Source organism: Thamnophis elegans, chromosome 3 (genome assembly GCF_009769535.1).
Source record: "Thamnophis elegans isolate rThaEle1 chromosome 3, rThaEle1.pri, whole genome shotgun sequence".
In the NCBI taxonomy this organism is placed as follows: Eukaryota; Metazoa; Chordata; class Lepidosauria; order Squamata; family Colubridae; genus Thamnophis; species Thamnophis elegans.
Window position 1 is genome coordinate 42,082,228 of NC_045543.1, and position 19,637 is coordinate 42,101,864.

Consider the following 19,637-nt stretch of genomic DNA (forward strand, 5'->3'; position numbering starts at 1 on the left):
TGCGGACCAGCCTTTCCCCCACCCCCCTTGCTGTACTGGGAGTGTAAGAGAAAAGGCAGGGAAAAGAGCAACGAATCCCACCAAAGCAGAGGGTCTCCAACCTCGGCAACTTTAAGACTTGTGGACTTCAACTCCCAGAGTTCCTCAGCCAGCTGTTCACAAGTCTTAAAGGTTGGAGACCTCTGCACCAAAGTATTCGCACTCACAATCTATGAATCAAAGAAAGCGGCAACCAACTAACCAATCACAAGGCCGCAGAAGTAAGCGGAGGTGGGAGAAAAGAACGGCCAATGAGGCTTGTCCGAAAACGGAAGGAAGTCGGGATGTTCACAGAGGGGGCGGAGCTTACCCACGTGTCCCACTCCACGCCAAAGCGGAGGCCTTCTCAGTAAACCATGGGGCGCAAGTTGGACCCGACCCGGCAGGTAAAGCGGGGGCCAGGTCGGAAGGCCCGCAAGCAGCGTGGGGCGGAGGAGGAGCTCGCCCGCTTTTTGCCGCCCGGTAAGTCCCTCTGCCAGAACTTAGTTATTAGCCTACGATGATGGTTAAAAAAAAATTAATCTGGTGGCACCTTTTCTGACTAACCCATTTTCGAAGGCATCAGCTTTCATGACATGCGGTTCATCTGCCCCACGCATGAAATGGCTGGACTCATGGATGGTTACGGTGGGGAATTAGGGTTGGGCTGAGATCGGCTGGTTGTAAAGATGGGGGTTACAGATGAGAAAGATTACAAGCATTTTAATGGATTAGCAATTGTATTGGGTTAAATCCCTTGGGTTTGTTGCAGCCTTCTGAAATAGACGAAAAGCCTCTGATATGGAGTCCTTGGTGCCTGAGCTTACTTAATTTTCCTGTGGACATTTCGTTACCCAACCAGGTAACCTCTTCAGAGCACTTCTTGTATGGTGGCAGCCTGGGTGGTAATGAAACGTCTGCAAGAAAACAACCAAGCTCAGGAGTATCAAGGACTCCACAATTCAATCCTGAGCTGCGTAGATTCTCTTCTATTGAAATCCCACAATTTCTTAATGGATGATGCGTTCAAACTCCTGCTTTTCGAAAACAGTCACTTTGAGATTTGCTGCAGAGTGACCTGGTAGCTGAGATATTAATTTGTCCTTGTTTTGAGTTGTGATGTCTAAGAATGTATAGGCACACATTTGAGATCTTGGCTCAAAACAAGGACAAGGTAAATATCAGGCAAGGCATCTCACCCCATCTATAGCAGCTCTCAAAGTTACTGTTTTGAAAAAAGCAAGACTTTAACTTCATTGTTTAGAAAAGAAAATGCTGAATTTATATACATCAAATGGTTCTGGTCATCTCAGATGATTTCAGCAATGGTTTTAATCACCAACCTCTTTTTAATTCCCTCCCCTCCATGGCCTCACCCCAATTTAAATTCTATATCAGTTTAGCCTTTCTGTGCATTGGATGAAGTGAGCTACAACTCACAAAAGTTAATGTTTTTGCTAAAATTTATTAGTTGGGGAAATTGCTAGCAAACTCCTGTTTTTTCTCTCAGGGCTGGGCACCTGGATGAAACAAAATAGGTTTCAGTTCTTTCCCCTGGCCTCCAGTTTTTAGGAATGAAGATTGAATTGGATTGTTTTTTTGGTGGATTACAGTACATGAAGCACAGCCTTTTTTGCTATGGTGCTATTCCAGCACTCCACCAGCAAGTTGATTTTATGAGCTCTTTTTTCCTGTATTTGATTTAGGTGATTAAGTATTCAGAATTTTGCCTGTTGCTGTGCTTAGTTGGAAGTCAGGTTCATATTCCTAATATTGTTCCATACCTGTTAAGGAGATAAATGTGTTCAAATCTGTGAGCTCAAGTGCAGGGTTGGCTTTGGGTAGGGCACTAAACTTCGCACACTATTTCATGTAGCGAGGCAATGTCTCTGCTTTCCTTTTTAGGCTAGTTGTAAGAATTCTAAGGCTGGCTGTAGTACAGTACTTCGAAACATTTGTTGACATGTTTCTATTGAGAATGAGATTTCTTTGTATCTGTGTGGAACCAGAATTCTCTTGAACAAAAGTCCCAATTTTTGTTAATGTAAAAAGAGGCCATTCAAAAAGTTATGAGGGAAAGTGTTTTCTGTTGTATGGGTGCATATTTAATTTTGTGCTGGGGAGGGAAGAGGTATGGAAATCAAACTATGTTATTTACCAAAAACATGTATCTTACTAAATCAGTAGCAAGATATTTCATTTTCTTGCTGTAAACTTGGATGTACAATTTGATGCACATTTTCTTCTTCATAAAAATCAGTTTTCAGTATTTAATCAATTACATGACAACCACGCTAAACCCAAATGCCATATATCCTTCATTATGAAAGTCCCCAATATTTTTAATAGAAATCATCTCAGAGAAGACTCTGGGACTTTTGCAGATATTTTCAATTTTATGTGGAGGACTTGAGGCAATAGGATCTTTTGGTTCTATTTTTTCCATAGATGTGCATTTTGTAGTTTGACAATTTAAAAAAAAAATTGTTGTTTTTGGCATTAAAAGTCTCACTTCTCTGTTCTGTCAAATTCAGATTTGTTTGTATCAGCTTTCCCATAAGCTCTGAAAAGTTTGTGGGTTGTAGATTATCTACAAAGGTTTATAACCTGAGAAACTTATTGGTGTTTAAATGTCATGAAAGTTTTTGTATTTCTTACAAAGATTTTCCCTTCTTGAAATGTTGTGATTTGGTCTTTTTTTTTCCCCCAGCACTTGATGACAATGCAGCCAAACTTTCCAGTCATGCCCGACGAAGGTTAGTTTACATTAAAACATATTTCACGGTGTCTTTTTTTAATATGCCTGCCTATTGGTAAAAATGTTTTCAGCTGATAATTGCATTTATTATACTGGTAATGCTTATTTTTTAAATTACCATATTGTACATTGATATCCTAAAGCTGTGATGGCGAACCTGTGGCATGCGTGCCCGCAGCGCCGGCCATTCCTCTTCCTGGTTTCTGGTGCGCATGCGCACGCAACAATCAGCTGGCTTTTGTGCGTGCAGCAGTGCCGGAAACTGGAAACACACATGCACGTGCACGCGCACACACACGTGCTGTGTTCCCTCCCCGGCTCTGCCCCCATCCTGATGAAGCAGGTAGACTGACCAGCACAGACACAGACACATGGGCAACAATCCCAGCATTCCATATCCAGCTCTTTGATATATCTTAACAGCTTCTGGTTTAGTCAGATTCTGGCCTTTCAAGACCATGTTGATGTCAGCAGGGAGGCAGGTTAGTTTACTTTGCTCCACCCACTTCCTCAGCATGGGGAAGGAGGCTTTTTTCTAGGCGGGACAAAAGTCTTCTTCACATGAAAAGTATGGAATGTCATGAAGTGCAGTATGAAGGGTTTCATCAACCCTGAAGTGCATTTGGTTGTAGCCAAAAGAACCCCCAATATAAGAAGATACTAAGATACCATGAAGATACTAAAAATGTAAATATTTACAATTTAGTGCGCAACATCTGACACTTATTGCTAGGGCATTTTCAATGAGATATCAGGAGTGCTTTGGTTTAGACTTGTTTTTTTAATGCTCATTTTAGATCCCGAGATTAGTTGTCTCTGAATCATAGTTCCTATTTTTCCTAAATTGTGCAGATTAGCATTTGAAATTAGTGCTAAGTTACTACATACTTAGTAGAACATCCTCTAGATCTCAGGTAGTGATTGATCAGTGCTCAGAGCAAACCATAAGATTTAATGTGATCTTTTATGCCAGGGGTGTCAAATTGCGGCGTCACATTGCCGTCACATGACGTATCGTGACTTTCCCCCCCTTTGCTAAAATGGGGGTGGACGTGGCTAGCGTGTGATGCATCCGGGCCACAGGTCCCCCCCCCCCCCCCCCGTTTTATGCTATTCAATTTTATATAGCTTTGCAATACATGTATCTGCAGTTTAATAGGAGCTTTTGTAGTTTTGCAGATAGCTTCAACATTATTAGGAAAGCATATTATATATAAGCTGTGATATGAGGCTTGAATGAAAGTAACGCCTTCATCTCTATAACTTTACATGGGAGTATTTTAATAAATGAAGCAGGAAAATAATCTTTGCGATCTTTAGGTTTTTTTGTTATCTATTTTTATTTCTGCTTATAATTACTATTTGCTGCCCATTTCTCTTCATATGAAATGCCAAATGTGACACCCATTTGTCTTTGATTCATCTATTGTCCTTAATCAACCTCACGTTCATTAACTTTTTCATGTGAAACTCATCAGTTCCTGCCACAAGTTGCCTGCTTTGTTCTTGATTGCACAAATCAGTTCTTATTGGTTCACCATGTTTACATGTTTGGTCCAGTGAAGTATTATGAACAAGCTTCTTAAAACTGTCAGGAAAGAGCTCCATACTTTGTCTCTCCAACCAGTCCTTTCCACCTCTTTTGAGTCACACAGATATCCACCAAGTTTTAATTTTGGGAAAAGGTGGAAGTCACATGTGCTAGTCTAATCTGATGAAGTAAAATGGTCAGATTTAATTTTGCCATTGCCTCTTGGATGGCTTATGAGGTCTAAGGCAGTGTTTCTCAACCTTGGCAACTTGAAGATGTCTGGACCTCAACTCCCAGAATTCCCCAGCCAGCATTTGCCAAGTTGCCAAGGTTGAGAAACACTGGTCTAAGGTTTATGTTGCAGCAAAATACCCTTTTTCTGCTTACAAATTATGCTTGTTATTTCAAAGTTTTCAGTATTGCAACTTGGCATGCTAATTGATAGTAGCGTAAAGTTCAAGGAAATAAAAGTGATTATCATCAGAACCATGGGTTTTCCTGCCAGTGCCTGAATTTTGAATTATTTTTTTTAGGTGAAACCTTTTGACTATATTCATAGACTAATGTTTCATTTCTGGGTCATAATGATGAGTGTGTGTTTCATTGCATTCACGGTGCAATGAAGAAATTCCTCATGATGTGACAGCAATTGCAGAAAGAGTCTGCAATTCAGAGTCTGTGATGAGAATTGCTGGCAAATTTAAACTCTTGAAGCTTTCATTTTTCACCACGTAAGGAACCCATCTTGCATCAATTCTGGTTTTTTTTTATATTTTTTTTATATTTTTATTACATAGACAACACATACACACAACAATGGAAAAAAAACAAACACACAAAAAACCCATAATCACATACAGCATGTCGTTTGGTTACAGGTGTTTTAACATTTATCATTCTTATACATTTATTATTTCATTTAATAGGTTATAATATACAGCTTGGGTTGCTTTGTTTACCATCCCTTCCTCCTGTTGTAACACCACCTTATTTTCCCTTTCTTTTCTCCCTCCCTCCCTTCTCTACTTTCTTCCTTCCTCCTCTCCTTTCCCTTCCTTCTTCCTGTACCTTTCTCCTACTCTTGCTCTTCTTCCCCTTCCTACCCTCTCTCCTCCTCTTTCTCTCCTTTCCATCCTCCTCTCCTTACCTCTTTCTTTCCACCCTCTCTCCCTTCTCTACTTTCTTCCTTCCTCCTCTCCTTCCCCTTCCTTCTTCCTGTACCTTTCTCCTACTCCTGCTCTTCCTCTTCCCCTTCCTACCCTCTCTCCTCCTGTTTCTCTCCTTTCCAACCTCCTCTCCTTACCTCTTTCTTCTTTCCCCCGTCTTCCTTTCATTCTCTCCTCCTCTCTCCCTTTCTTTTCTATTGTTGTTGGTGTGCCTATTTTGAATCTCAGTTTATGTTTCCTTGGGATGGTATTTCCGCCAACCCAAACATATTTTAGTATCATTTCTTATTCCCTTACCTATGCTAATCTATCCTAACTATATTTCCCCCCCCACACACACACTTTGTATCTCTCTGTTGTATATATACTGATATAATTAATACACACAACAACAAAAAAACCAAAAAAAACCCATCATCACATACAGCATGTCGTTTGGTTACAGGTATTTTAACATCCATATTCTCGAATAATATTTACCATCTCAGATTTTCCATCTAGTATAACTAAATACCTCACTTTCATTCTACAATATATATTCAGTTACCATTAGTATTATTTTTTCCCAGAAAATATGCTTATGTTCATTATTATCCTTGTACATCATACTTTCAAACAGAAGTCTTATTCCTTCATTTTTCGACAAAATATTCTAAATAGTCGCTACATATATATAACAATTTTCAATTATTCCCTTATTAAAATTATTTATCAACAACAAGATATCATTATAGTACATTCTTAACGTTATACATTATATCACCAGTCCTCTATTAAGTATACATGAAATCATTATTATCCTTATCCTTTTTAAAGCAAAAAGTTCTAAAGTATTCAATTCATAGATATATTAATTTTTCATTGTATCATTGTTAATTTATTTCACAGCATGATTGTGTTATCATTTAACTTCTTCAGTTACAGCATGAGTAAATCATTTTTCATTTCCAAGTTTTTTCCCCCAGCCACTGATAAAACAAGTCCCATATCTTATAAAATTGCTCGTCCTCTTGTTCTCTATTTTCAAATGTCAATTTACTCATTTCAGCACAGTCCATTATTTTTCAAATAACTTCTTCCTGTTTTGGTATTGTTTCATTTTTCCAGTTTTTTGTAAATACGATTCTGGCTGCTGTTAACACATTTACAATCAGATATTTTAAGTCTTTGTTATAGATTTCTGGTATGATCCCCAATAAAAGACCTCTGGTTTAAAGTCTATTTGTTTGTGTGTCATTTTCTCCAGCCACATGTGGATTTTAGTCCAGTATCTTTTAGCTTCAATGCAAGTCCACCACATGTGGTAATATGAGCCCTGTACCTTCTGATATTGAAGAACATCATATAATGTGATACAAATCTTTCTGTGGAATACAAATTTAGCAGCAACTTCTCTTTGAGAGATCTGCCAGCTCTCCTTCATTAATTCATCAGCCTTTCTCATGTAAAACCTGTTGGTTTCTATCACAAATCCTCCCTTTTGTTCTTGATCATACAAATCAGCTCTCTTTAGATCACTATCTTTAGATTTTATTTTTGCCATTAGTGCACAGTACTCATGAAAGAATAATTATCATGATAAACAACCTGCATATAGTTGTGGAATTTTAGTTGGAGAGACTTTTTTGGTAGTCAGAAATTCAATCATGGTACATTGCACTGTCAAGTATTCATTGCAGGTTTCTATTTCTCAAACCATGGCCACCTAACATTTTCTCATAGCAACTTCCCAACAAATGAAGTGAAAGAATTGATGCTAAAAAAAACCACATCAGAGCTTGCAACGCATCAATCCTGCCATCTACCGATGACCTATAATATTAGAGGTGTTGCTTTTCATTCAACCCAGTTTTTTTATTAGGCTTTTTAGCAACAGTTGACACAATTTTCCTGAAATAAGCACCTCCACCTATTTATAGTAAATGTGAAGAATTTAAAATGGCAATAAGGGAAACCCAACATTTTTTGTTCTCAAACAGTTGTTTTGCTAATTAATCATTTTAAATGAATTTACTCAAAAGTGTTACATCCACGTTCCTGGTTTTTACTGTCTTGAACATGGTAGCTTTTTATTAATTCTTCTATTTCATTTTAGAGCTGCAAAAAGACGGGTTAAATCTGAGCAACTGCAGAAGAACAAGAATGCCCCCAATCACCAAAATGTGACAGGTACATTGATAGAATCAAAAAAATATTTCATTAAGCTTATTTAGGCAGGTTAGTTGGAGCTATTACTATTCAGGGTTTACAATTGATGGATGTAGAGCAGCAATGTGTTTTCCCAACTTTGTATCATCCTAATTCAGGAGACTAGGAAGGATATTCCACTTCAGTCACTGGCTAGTATTCAGAACCTGGGTTCTAGTGGGACAGTGTAGGCAGAATGAGGATGGGATCTGTCCTTTTCTTCCTCCAGGCCCAACATCTGCTTATTGCAGTCTGTTCATGTCAGTCGCTTGGACCCCAGGGACTCAAAGGCTCATTCTATGTCATTTATAAATCTTTTTAGAAAACTTTCCTTTTCCCACCCGATGAGAATAACCGAGTGTTCTGTCCTCGACAGATACAAAAAGATTAACAAACCACTGTTAACAAATTTCATAATGCTCTATATTCTCAGATGTAAGTTTGGTAAACGAAAGCTATTTTTGTGCCACTTTGGTACGCCTATTCGTTTACCACTTGTAGACTAAAGGTTATTTAGCAATTCTATTCAACGAATCAGCAGAACTTTAGCAAGATTGATCACTTGGCATATATAATCTTAGTCCAAATGAAAGTTCTGTGACATATACATTAAGCAGGATCAGGATTCCTCAGTTAAGTACAAAAAACAAAAATAGGAATGGTTGAAAAGTAGTCGAATTGGGATTCAGTTACTACTCTGCTGGCATTGATTTGCTTGGAAATGTGACCACATCACGCAGCAATGGCAATCCCAGTATTTTCTGTTGCCATCGTTAACTGAACCCCGCTAGTTATTAGGCGAGGACCCACTTCAAACTTGGTCCCTCCCAGCCCCGAGCTTCAGTAAGATAAAGGACAAAATGTCTCTTCCTCAACTCTCTTCATCTGCCTATGCCCTATGTCCATGATGGTGAACCTATGGCATGGGTGCCCGAAGTGGCACGTGGAGCCATGTCGCCTGGCATGGACAAAGTCTCCCATTCCTCTTCCGGGTTTGTGGCGTACATGCACGTGCGACAATCATCTGGCCTTCATGCATGCGGCAGTGCCAGAAACTGGAAGAGCTTGTCTTCCGTTTTCCAGCATTAGCATGTATGCCAGCCTGCTGATGCACACCAGTCACTGGAAGACTAGCTAGACGGGGCACACGTGCATGCCAGAAACAGGAAGTTAATTTTCCGGCGCACGCATGCCCCCTGAGCAGGTCCTTTTCCGGGTTGCAGCTCTGACGAGCGCAGGTGCCATAACTGCCCCATGTCCTCTGCCACACACACCCTTCATCTCTCTCCTGCCTTTTGACAGCGCAGCTACCCTGCCTTCATTGGCCCTGCCGACCTCATCGGACTTTCACCATCTTTCTCCTTTCATTCTTCACCATCTACATGAGGTGAAGGGCTGTGCTCCAAAGTAGGCAGACAAATTCATTGTAGTTGTCTCACGGTGTTCTATTGTCCTTCTTGGCAGCTAAAAAGAAAACACTCAAGAATGCAAAGAAGGGGAAAAGTTCCCCAGAGGACAACCCAACTAACGGCAGCACTGATGCGGCCATGCAGCTCTCTTCCCCTGCCTTAAGGAAGAAAAGGTCCAGGACCGAAGAGAGTGAAGAAGACAAAGAAGAGAGCATGGCTTTCAGTGATGAAGATGATCTAAGTGAGGATGAGATTAGGGATGACTATGGAGTTGCTTCCTCTAGTGATGAAGAGGTAAGAATATTTGGCTTTTTGGTGGCTGTTACTCAGATAGATGGAAATGTTCCTTATTTATTAAGGTGGAAGTTGTTGTCATTGTCTCTTATTTGAAATTTGTGTCTCTGCTCTGTCTCTTGGGCCATTTTGTCCCTGACTTAGGACCCTATATTCTGTGTTGGGATGCACTGTAATCTAACATTTCAAAGCAGCTGGGCTATCAATACAAACGGAGTATACTAGGAGACTTGTATGTTTTTCATTTAACTTGGTTACTAAGACCAACTCTGGGGATCTGCCTGAATGACCAAGAACACCTGAAAGGCTGAAGATGATGTTTGTCTCGCGCCTAGGACAAAACTGTCAGTTTTGACTGTTGTGCAAGAGATACCACGGTGGCTTTCCAAGGGTGGTGGGAAGTTTGTTTTATTTATTTGCCTCCTAGCTTTTCCAAAGGTTTGCTTTGAGCCTTGCTGAGTAATAATGAAAAATAATGGTCACGTTAATCTTGCTCCTTCCTTCCTCTCTCCTTCCACCTCCATACATTCCCCAGTATTAAAGTCCTGGGGGAAAGCTCCTCCACTGAAATAGGATGGTCTGCTGCAACAGTGAAGTTTAATGAAATTATTTTTATAAGGATCTCCTACTCCTTTTTTTTTTTTCGTGACTGGTTCTAGTCTGTTCTAGTGTCACCATTACAGTTTATAAAAAGGTAGCTGCGTTCACAGAATGAGTACATATTTTATATATTTTTTTAAAAAACCACACATGGGATTCTCTAAAGCAGTGGTCTCCAACCTTGGCAACTTTAAGACTTGTGGACTTCAAATCCCAGAGTTCCTCAGCCAGCAAAGCTGGCTGAGGAACTCTGGGAGTTGAAGTCCACAGGTCTTAAAGTTGCCAAGGTTGGAGACCACTGCTCTAAGGCAATGGTCCCCAAGCTTTCAGGCACCAGGGACTGGATCAGTGGAAAACAATTTTGCCACGGACCTGAGGGGTGTGTGTGGTTTCACATGCTACCTAGCTCCTGTGCATGTGCAGATGAAGCTTCACTCACTTGCGTGGCTTGTTTCCTAATGGGCACAGCTTGGGGGTTGGAGACCCCTGCTCTAAGACCACCCAGATTCAGGAAGCCTTCTCGATCTAATTCAATGAAATTGATGTTAATATACTTTTCCTTCCCATTCCTTATATTGTAGATCTGCATTATTTAGAATGGGTGGGGAGAGGATACTCCTGGCCTTTGATTAAGTGGTTCTTTGTGTGCTTTTACATTCAGCTTCTGCCCATAGAACGAGCTGCTCGAAAACAAAAGATGGAAGGGTGAGTAATCCAGAATATTTAATTTGGGGGAATTGCTGAGCCTTCCCCCCTTACAGTGGATCCAATGTTTCTCCTACTCTGTGAGTCCCTTTGCAAAATGGTTTTCTTCTGGGTTGCAGGCAGGACATCAGTGAGGATGACAGTGAGGATGAGACACCACCATCCAGCCAGAGGATAGAGCAAAAGGAAGAAAAGGATGCAGACCTACAGCTCAACATGGAGGCAGAGGAGTGCTTCGTGCTTCCCAGTGGGCAGGAGATAGAGAAAGAAAATATCCTTATCATGGTGGACCCAGATAATATTAAGGGGGTTGTCCAGAGTTGCTCTGTGCCTCTTCCTGAGTCTTTCCCTAGAGATCCCTTTGTATGGCACAATTTTGTTACAGGGAAGGTTTCCCAACCGTAGCAACTTTAAAACACATGGACTTCAGCTCCCAGAATTCCCCAGCATGGCTGGATGGGGAATTCTGGGAGTTGAAGTCCACATGTCAAAGGAAACCCTTGATTATAGTGTCTGTATGGTGAATTCATATAGACCCCTTAATACTCTGTTAAACTTTCCATAGAAGGATGGCAGTCCTGAATTGCTTTCTTGGAAGACAGCTTGGGTATCAATACCTCTCTAAAACATTTCAGTTCATTGCCATTTTAGGACTGTTTTTAAATGAGATAAATATGTAATAAGTAAATGAATGTGGTGTGGTTACAGTGTGACACACTTTCGCAACCAGTTTGTATTTTGGATGGTAGAATATGAAGGTTTAAAGCTTCAACTCCTAAAGTTGCCTTTTTGGGATTCAAAGTACTTTGCTTGTAACTTTTATATTTGTGCAAGAGGACCAAACTAAGTACGGGGATTACCAAATCTGGGCTGCAAAAGAATATTTTTTTCTGTCAACTAATAGTCTTAGTTTGTATTTGTGTAATCCTAACTAGTGGTCCCTTGTTTGGTAGGTTCCAGTTACTCTTTTGTGCCCCCGTTGTGGAGGCGTGAAGAAGTTGCTGATGGAATCAATAATCTCTGGATTCTGTACTGCAAAAGGCTGAGTAAGCTATTAGTAAAATAGCTTGGTATTTTATCTGACTTTGTATAAGACAGTTTAATTTGTGGTTGTTCCTTAACTCCTTTTCACCTGCTCAGCCTCCTGATCTCCAACTCATTCATCAGCGTATAAAAGATAACATGGAGGTGCTTCAGAATTTCAGTTCAAAGCGAGAGGAAGGACGCTCAAGGCAGGAATATTTATCCCTTCTGCATCAGGATCTTGCCGCCTATTACTCTTACAGTGATTTCTTAATTGGAAAGATGACAGAACTCTTCCCTCTGTCTGAGGTACTCTTTTTCTAAAAAGATTTTTAGTCAGAAACACAAAAATGTGGTGGCTGCAATCAACAACAGACCTGAAATCTTGGCAGATAATTATGTTGGTGCCAAACTTTTCTCAGTCTTCAATTTCTTTTGTTTGTAAGTTTCACTGTATTGACATGCAGATCAATGTGCACACTTACATTAGTGCAGATCTGCTTGCTGCAAGAACTCCAGTATAATTGTAAATATTCCTCTTCTTCCCTGCCATAAAAGCTTCTTCCCATATAATATTAGTTCTGGCTGACAAGATGCTTTTTGCCTTTAGATTATTATCGGGAGACTAAGAACTGGTCTTGGTTTCTTGCATAGCATCAATTGACAAGAACAAAGAATGTTCAGTTTTGTCCTATTCACCTCTTTAGATAGATCAGTATTCTTTAAATCAAGTGTCAGCTCAATACTTCTACTCCATGGGGGGAAAAACAATGGGTGTATAACCACTGCTTCTTGATGAGGAAAAATTCCCATTCTTTCGTTCTGCCTACCTTTAGCTGGTTGAATTCTTGGAAGCCAATGAGGTCTCTCGACCAGTGACCCTCCGCACCAATACACTGAAGACAAGACGCCGTGATTTAGCCCAGGTCTGTACCTGAGCATCCCCAGCCTTTTTCTCTCCTCTTTTGCCATGATTGGAAGAGCTAAATTGCCTCCTTTGTGTTGCAGGCCTTGATAAATCGTGGAGTGAACTTAGACCCTTTAGGAAAGTGGTCAAAAACTGGGCTTGTTGTTTATGACTCCTCTGTACCTATAGGTGGGTACCCCCTTCTTCTCTTTCTCCCCCAAATCCTGCCTGTATACATGCGCTCTGCCATTGCTTTCCCTGTATTTATCCCTTTGGTTTTTCCTTTTATTCCCCTCTCTTAGGTGCCACCCCAGAATACTTAGCTGGACACTACATGCTGCAAGGTGCTTCCAGCCTTCTCCCTGTTATGGCTCTGGCCCCTCAGGAGAACGAGCGCATTCTGGACATGTGCTGTGCCCCAGGAGGCAAGACCAGTTACATAGGTACTAATGTTTGTTGGGGAAGAATGGGTTCAAATTCCCCGTTTTGGAGACTGCCCACCATCAGTGCTGCTCTTTACTCTCCATTAAAAGGCAGGCTCCTTCTGAAGGTCCACTTCTCCTCTGAAGACAGAAATTGTCATTCTCTTCCTTCTGTAGGAACAGTTGTAGGTTTCATATTGGCTTAGTTGAGTTCTTGCAACATAGCTCTCACTTACAGGACAGGCAGAGAGTTGAAAAGGTTAAAAAAAAACCAAGTAATAAGATCTGGGCTTACTCTTCACCCTCTGATTTCTCATTCTCCTAGCAAGAGAACCAGATGAAAACAAGAATAGAAATAATGCCAGGAGATTCAGTTTTAAGGCCTTTAACAGAGTAAAGTATAGCTCCATGTTTCCGTGGACTTCCATAGAATTGGTTGTAGATCCCCCTTCTATGTTCTTTTCCAATTTCCTCCTTTGATTGTTAAGCCCAAGGATAAAACGCAGCTATCACAGGGTGAGCTTTAGGTGGAGAAATTAGAAGAGTAACACTTTGTTTTCCTGTAGCTACCATTTTATTTTTTATTCTTGAGAGGGAATGTCGAGGATTCAATGGGGGCAGGGATAGAGATATCCTGAGTTGACAGAAAAGAAGAACCCTGTTAATATTTCAGCCAGACTAGTATTTGAATGCCTGCAATAAACACAGAAGTGCATATGATGAATTAAAGAATATTTCTGGTTCTGTTCCCATTCCATTTCCCTAATCCCTGGATTAAAAAGGAATTTTTTTATTTATTTCCTGGAATTTAGTAGAAATGGCATGGAGAATTGGACTTTATCAAGGTCTCTTAATGTCAGGCAGAGGGTTTTTAAATTGATATAATTTCTTCTTCAGTTGTTGCGGCCCCTCATGGCATGGCTAGAGGGAAAGTGTGTGCATACGTATAGTCTTTCCTCCTGTCCTGAGGTAATTGTTTGGTAGGAACCAGTGCAGTCAAGGTTTAGGTTCATCTCTTCAACTTTAGCACCTTTGTCTCATTTGAGCCCCTTGTTGTCCGTCCCACTAGTTCAGTGGTTCCCAAACTTGGCAACTTTAAGACTTGTGGACTTCAACTCCCAGAATTCTCTAGCCAGCTCTGCTAGTTCAACTGCACTAGTTGAACCAGACCATCAACTTCATAGGAAATCTGAAACTACTTTGATTGAGATTGGCATAATAACAGAGCCGTGCAAGTCTGTGCTATATTTATTTATTTTATTTGTGAAACCTATTTACTACCTATCTTGCCATGGGGCTACTCTAGGCAGCTTAACAATAATAAAAAGGAAGAAAAGGAAAGAAGCTCAAACAGAAGTAAAATAATAGAACAATAAACAATGAGAAAGGAACACAAAATGATAACCACAAAGATGAGTGGGTAGAGGGCAAGTGGGGAGGTAGAGTCTGCCATCAGTCTAGAAGCCTCCACCACGTGGAACCACTTGCCCTCTGCTCACCCATTTGGTCCCCCAGGCTAACTGGCAGATCTTTTGTCCTCTCCCTTCTTATACTCCTGTGAAATAGGGAGATTTCTAAATCCCTTTCAAATGTTATCTATCGTGGACTCTTGACATATTTAGAGCCAAGGTGGCGCAGTGGTTAAATGCAGCACTGCAGGCTACTGCTAGATCAGCAGGTCAGCGGTTCAAATCTCACCGGCTCAGGGTTGACTCAGCCTTCCATCCTTCCAAGGTGGGTAAAATGAGGACCCAGATTGTTGGGGGCAATATGCTGACTCTCTGTAAACCGCTTAGAGAGGCCTGAAAGGCCTATGAAGCGGTATATAAGTCCACTGCTATATTTCACCTCTTGTTGCTTTGGTAATGAAGCCTGCATATCCTGCTCATCCTCCTTGTTCTCTGCATTTCTCATAGGAAGTAGGGTTAATGTGCTTTTCAGTTTTGTTTACTAAACCAGTGTTTTTCAACCTCGACAACCTTTAAGCCGTGTGGAGTTCAGCTCCCAAAATTCCCCTGCCAGCCTTCAAATGCCATAAAAAGACAGTTGCCACCCTTGTTGCCTTGGTTGTTGCTAAGTTGTTTCATAACTAGCAGCCTAGAGGGAACTAAATGTCATCTCTGGCTTTAGGGAAGAAATGGAGAAATCTTGTCCTCAACCAACTATTTTTAAAGATGGTGTAAGGAGTTTAGAGCTGTGCTGAGTAACCCACAGAGAAGGCTACTTTATAGGAATGCAAGCAATTTTCTCCATTTTGTACAGAGGAGAAGGATTTGCCTATGTAGGACACTCCAAAACAGCAAATTGTGTGGAAGAAAGGGAAGCCTCTTGGGAGTTGCTGCATCATTGCTGCAAAGGCAGCCCTGACGCGCACTTTTCTCTTCTGCCCGGCAGCCCAGCTGATGAAGAACACAGGGGTGATACTAGCTAATGACAGCAATTCGGAGCGTTTGCACAGTGTGGTGGGAAACTTGCACCGCTTAGGAGTCACAAACACTGTTGTGAGCAACTGTGATGGGCGCCAGTTTCCTAAGGTATGCTGCTGCTGAGGACATTGGCCCCATGTGTCTTTTGGGATGAGGGGCACCTTCTTGGGGTAACTATCAGGGGCAAAGCTGCCTCAACCTCCCCCTTCTGGGCTGGACTCGTGCCCAGGTTGCTGAGGAGGCCAGGGAGGACCAGGCATGGCTGGTTTGCCTTCTGCTCTGTGGGGAAGACTAGACTTCAAAATCAGAGTTTATTCTTCAGCTATTAAGCTGATCAAATCAAGAGCAGGTAGAATCGAGAGAAAGTTCCTTCTAAGTCCATTTTTCTTCATCTTAAGGTACTGGGTGGATTTGACAGAGTCCTGCTTGATGCTCCCTGCAGTGGTACTGGTGTTATTTCAAAGGACCCCACAGTCAAAACTAATAAGGTAAATTTATTCATTCTCACTACATGAAGCACAGCAGTATCGGAATGGGCACATGGAGTAGCTCAGAACGATACATCCATTGTTCCTTCTGATAAATTGCTACAAGCTGGACCGAGGTGCCTCTTTAAGGATACCTGAAAGAGGTGAGAGGTTTTATCACGCCAGGAGTTAAAACTTTTGGCTGGATCTGTCCCTTGGAAGAATTGGTCATGGAACTAAACTGTGTGAAAGGTCCACACTGGGTTGGTGCAGGTCTGGCATATAAATGAGATTAGTTCAAAGAGAATTTGAAATAATTGAAGTTGCGGAATAGTCTGAACTCTTGTGGATCTCCAGAGTATATTTAGAACCCTGATAATAAAATGTATATTGCTGAATAAAACTGGTTTTAACAGGTTCAAAGGGTATGCCAGTATGCTGAAATAATATTTTTGTAATAATAGTCTGAAAATAATTGGTTTGAATTACTTGTTGAGATGAGTGGCTATAGAACTCAAATAAATTTTAAAAAATTTTAACAACACAAATTCTGGCAAAATGAATGCTTTGACCAAATTCCTTAGCAACACCTCCAGGAAGCAACTCCCCAACTATGAGCACTATCCAGGCAATCCTCTTCTGTCCACATTCTAGACCTGTGATGGCGAACCTATGGCACGCGGGTGTTGCCCGTTCCTCTTCCAGGTTTCTGGTGTGCATGCACACGTGACAATCAGCTGGTCTATGTGTGTGGCAGTGCCGGAAACCAGAAGAGCTGGTCTTCCGTTTCCCCGCATGAGCATGCGCGCTGGCTAGCTGATCGGTGCATGTGTATCCAGTGCGTGCATGCCCCCCCTGGGCAGCTCCTCTTCCTGATTGCAGCCCAGACGAGCACACTGTTCTACACCAATGATGGTGAACCTTTTCAGCACCAAATGCCAAAAAGGGAGTGTGTGCATGCGCGTGTGGCACTGAGTGCCAAAAAGGGAGCACTTTGCCAAAAAGGAACATCGAGTACTGAAAAAGGGAGCACTTGTCTGGGCTGCAACCAGGAAGAGGAGCTGCCCAGGGGGCCTGCGTGTGCCAGAAACTGAAATTCTGGTTTCTAGCGCGCGCATACGCAAGTCAGCAAGTCTTCGGTTACTGCCATGCATGCACATGCACCAATCAGCTGCCCTGCGTGCAGGCTCACACCGGAAAATGGAAGACCAGGTTTTCCGGATTCCAGCACTGCCACACACACAAAGTCCAGGTGATCTTTGTGTGCACATGTGCACAAGAAACCTGGAAGAGGAACGGGTGCACTGACGACATGGCTCTGTGTGCCACTTTGGGCACGCATGCCATAGGTTCGCCACCCCTGTTCTAGACCCTTGCTGATGGTAAAAAAGGCACTAAAAAATACAGAGTTCAGTCCCCCCTCTGTCTGCTGGTGGAAAGTTGTAATCTCCCCTTTTAAAAAAAGTACTGAGATTTGTTTCTATTAACATTCACCTTCCTGTCTTTCTTCAGGATGAAAAGGACATTTTGCGCAGTGCTCACCTACAGAAGGAGTTGATCCTCAGTGCCATTGACTCTGTTAACGCAGCCTCTGAGACCGGGGGATACGTTGTGTACTGCACTTGTTCAGTCATGGTAGGTGTCTGTTTTATTTGCTGCCTGCACTGACGCTTTTGTTCTGCTGGAGACATTGACCCACCTGACTGCCTGTGCTCTGTGGTGACAGGTGGAAGAGAACGAGTGGGTGGTGGATTATGCCCTGAAGAAGCGCAACGTCCGCTTGGTGCCAACGGGTCTGGACTTTGGCAAAGAAGGATTTACCCGGTTTGTATTCTGAAAAATAAAGTGGGACAGTGGAGATTCATTCAAATGCTTCGGGTATTGGAAATGCATCACTTTTTCTTTGCATTTATTTATCTAGGTTTAGGGAGCGTCGTTTCCATCCGTCCTTGAAATCCACACGCCGTTTCTATCCTCATACCCACAATATGGATGGTTTTTTTGTGGCCAAATTGAAAAAATTTTCCAATGCCATTCCTAAACCTCAGAAAGGTAATAAGTCTGAGAGCTTGCCTTTTCAGAAACCTTGTTTTGCTAACAAACACCCACCAGGAATCATAAACCTGGAAATAAATTAACATCTTCAACCAGACTACATTACTTTGCTGGATTACCCTTCATCTTGCTATCCACAGAATCTATTTAGTTGAGTAACAAGCTTTTATTTTGAGATGGACCTGAACAGTACCTAAATAATTGCTAGGAAAAGGGCTAAAGAATGGAAACCAAGGAGAAAATTAAGTACGTTGGGGAGATTGTGAATGTCGCACCTCACTATTATATTAGATGTCACAAGTAGATACTCTGCAGTCGATGTTTGAGTTGAGATACATAACCTATGGAGGCAGGCTGCTATGCATGTTTAACTCAGACAAGTATTTTGCTGAGCCCAGGAAACTATCATGCAAGGCCAGAAAATCTCCTTTGCAGTGTAGGCCAAGGATGCCTTTTTCGATCCAAAGCCCTCTTGCCTGCATTAGACCCAAACGCTGCACACCTTTACAATAATATGTGTACATGAATTTGACATTTTACAAACGTGTTCCAGTGAAGCTAACTCTTAAAAGTAAATTAATCAACTGTAAATTACTGTGTGGTTTGAACATTCCAATACCTTTCTCTAATAGCAGTGAGGAAGGTGCAGTTTAAATTAAAATGAGAATTGGGTTTGTACCACCTCTTCTCAGAACCTTTAGTAATAATTGGGACCCAGAAATCTCCTGTTAAAAGATGTTAAAAACTGAAATAAATTAAAAACTGAAAAACGTCGTAATCTGATGACTGCTCCTAATCTAATTTTATTTTTTAACTTCTAGATGAAGTGCCCAGTGAGGAGCTAGCAATGCAAACAGTAAAAAATGGATCTGCTCCAACTGAACCTCCACCTAAAAAGAAAAAAGATGCAGAAAGTAAAGCCAGTCCGCAGCAGGCTTCAAAGCAAGAGCTTTCAGCTGCAGTCGCAGCCAGGAAGGAGGCTAAAGGGGAGTTGAAAGCTAATAAAAAGAAGAAAGCGCTTGCTGCCTCCAAACAAAGCAACTTTCAGAAAAAGTCCAGACTCTTGAATGCTGCTTGGCCCTCTCCTGGAGGACTAAGGGCTAAGTCAACTCCCAGAAAAAAGGGCAGGGTACAACGAAACCCACAGTAGGAGGAGGCCATTATGTTTGATACACCATGGAATAATTGCTGGCAATTCTGGGATGACTGGTGGGAGATCTTGACTACCAAGATAATGTGTCCTGGCAAGACTTGTGCAAAAGTGATCAGGCATTTCCCCTTTGCACTTCAGATGCTTCATTTATTTTTAGCCTGTTGAAGGGCAGAGACTATTTGTATGAGACCCCTACCTCTCATTAAAATTTTCCTTGATTTCATGATGTGTCTGGATAGCACTTCCTTGTCATCTGCAACCGAGTTCAACACTTGGGGCTATGCAATGATTAATAAATATAGGCTTGTTATCTGGGGCGGGCAAAAGCTTTAAAATTCTTGGAACAATTTTGCAGAAGGCTAATAGACATTGCAAGCAAGCACACACAACTTTATGCAGAGCGTAATTTGGCTTCATTTAATCATAAACCAATTTCATTGGTTCCTGGTTGCTTTCTGAGATGGTGGGTTTGGATTTTAAAAGTGGCAAATTACGTATATGGAATTTTAAAAACAA

General features: G+C 41.5%; 1 protein-coding gene across 1 annotated transcript; it reads left to right on the plus strand.

Moving 5' to 3' along the window:
- The first annotated feature begins 339 nt into the window (after window positions 1-339).
- NOP2 (NOP2 nucleolar protein) lies at window positions 340-19,344 on the plus strand. Its single transcript, XM_032214062.1, has 16 exons — window positions 340-501; window positions 2,729-2,774; window positions 7,569-7,642; window positions 9,125-9,363; window positions 10,625-10,668; window positions 10,788-10,939; window positions 11,801-12,000; window positions 12,528-12,617; window positions 12,700-12,787; window positions 12,901-13,041; window positions 15,415-15,554; window positions 15,845-15,934; window positions 17,426-17,548; window positions 17,640-17,737; window positions 17,835-17,965; window positions 18,790-19,344. The coding sequence occupies exons 1-16, from the start codon at window positions 396-398 to the stop codon at window positions 19,116-19,118; spliced, it is 2,091 nt and encodes a 696-aa protein (XP_032069953.1). The 5' UTR covers window positions 340-395; the 3' UTR covers window positions 19,119-19,344.
- Window positions 19,345-19,637: the final 293 nt, after the last annotated feature.

Bases quoted from the DNA above. Each gene is read 5' to 3' on its own strand.
- NOP2 (XM_032214062.1), top strand. From the start codon at position 396: ATGGGGCGCAAGTTGGACCCGACCCGGCAGGTAAAGCGGGGGCCAGGT. The intron at 10,669-10,787 runs GTGAGTAATCCA...TCTGGGTTGCAG, and splicing joins CGAAAACAAAAGATGGAAGG to GCAGGACATCAGTGAGGATG. The intron at 12,788-12,900 runs GTGGGTACCCCC...CCCCTCTCTTAG, and splicing joins TGACTCCTCTGTACCTATAG to GTGCCACCCCAGAATACTTA.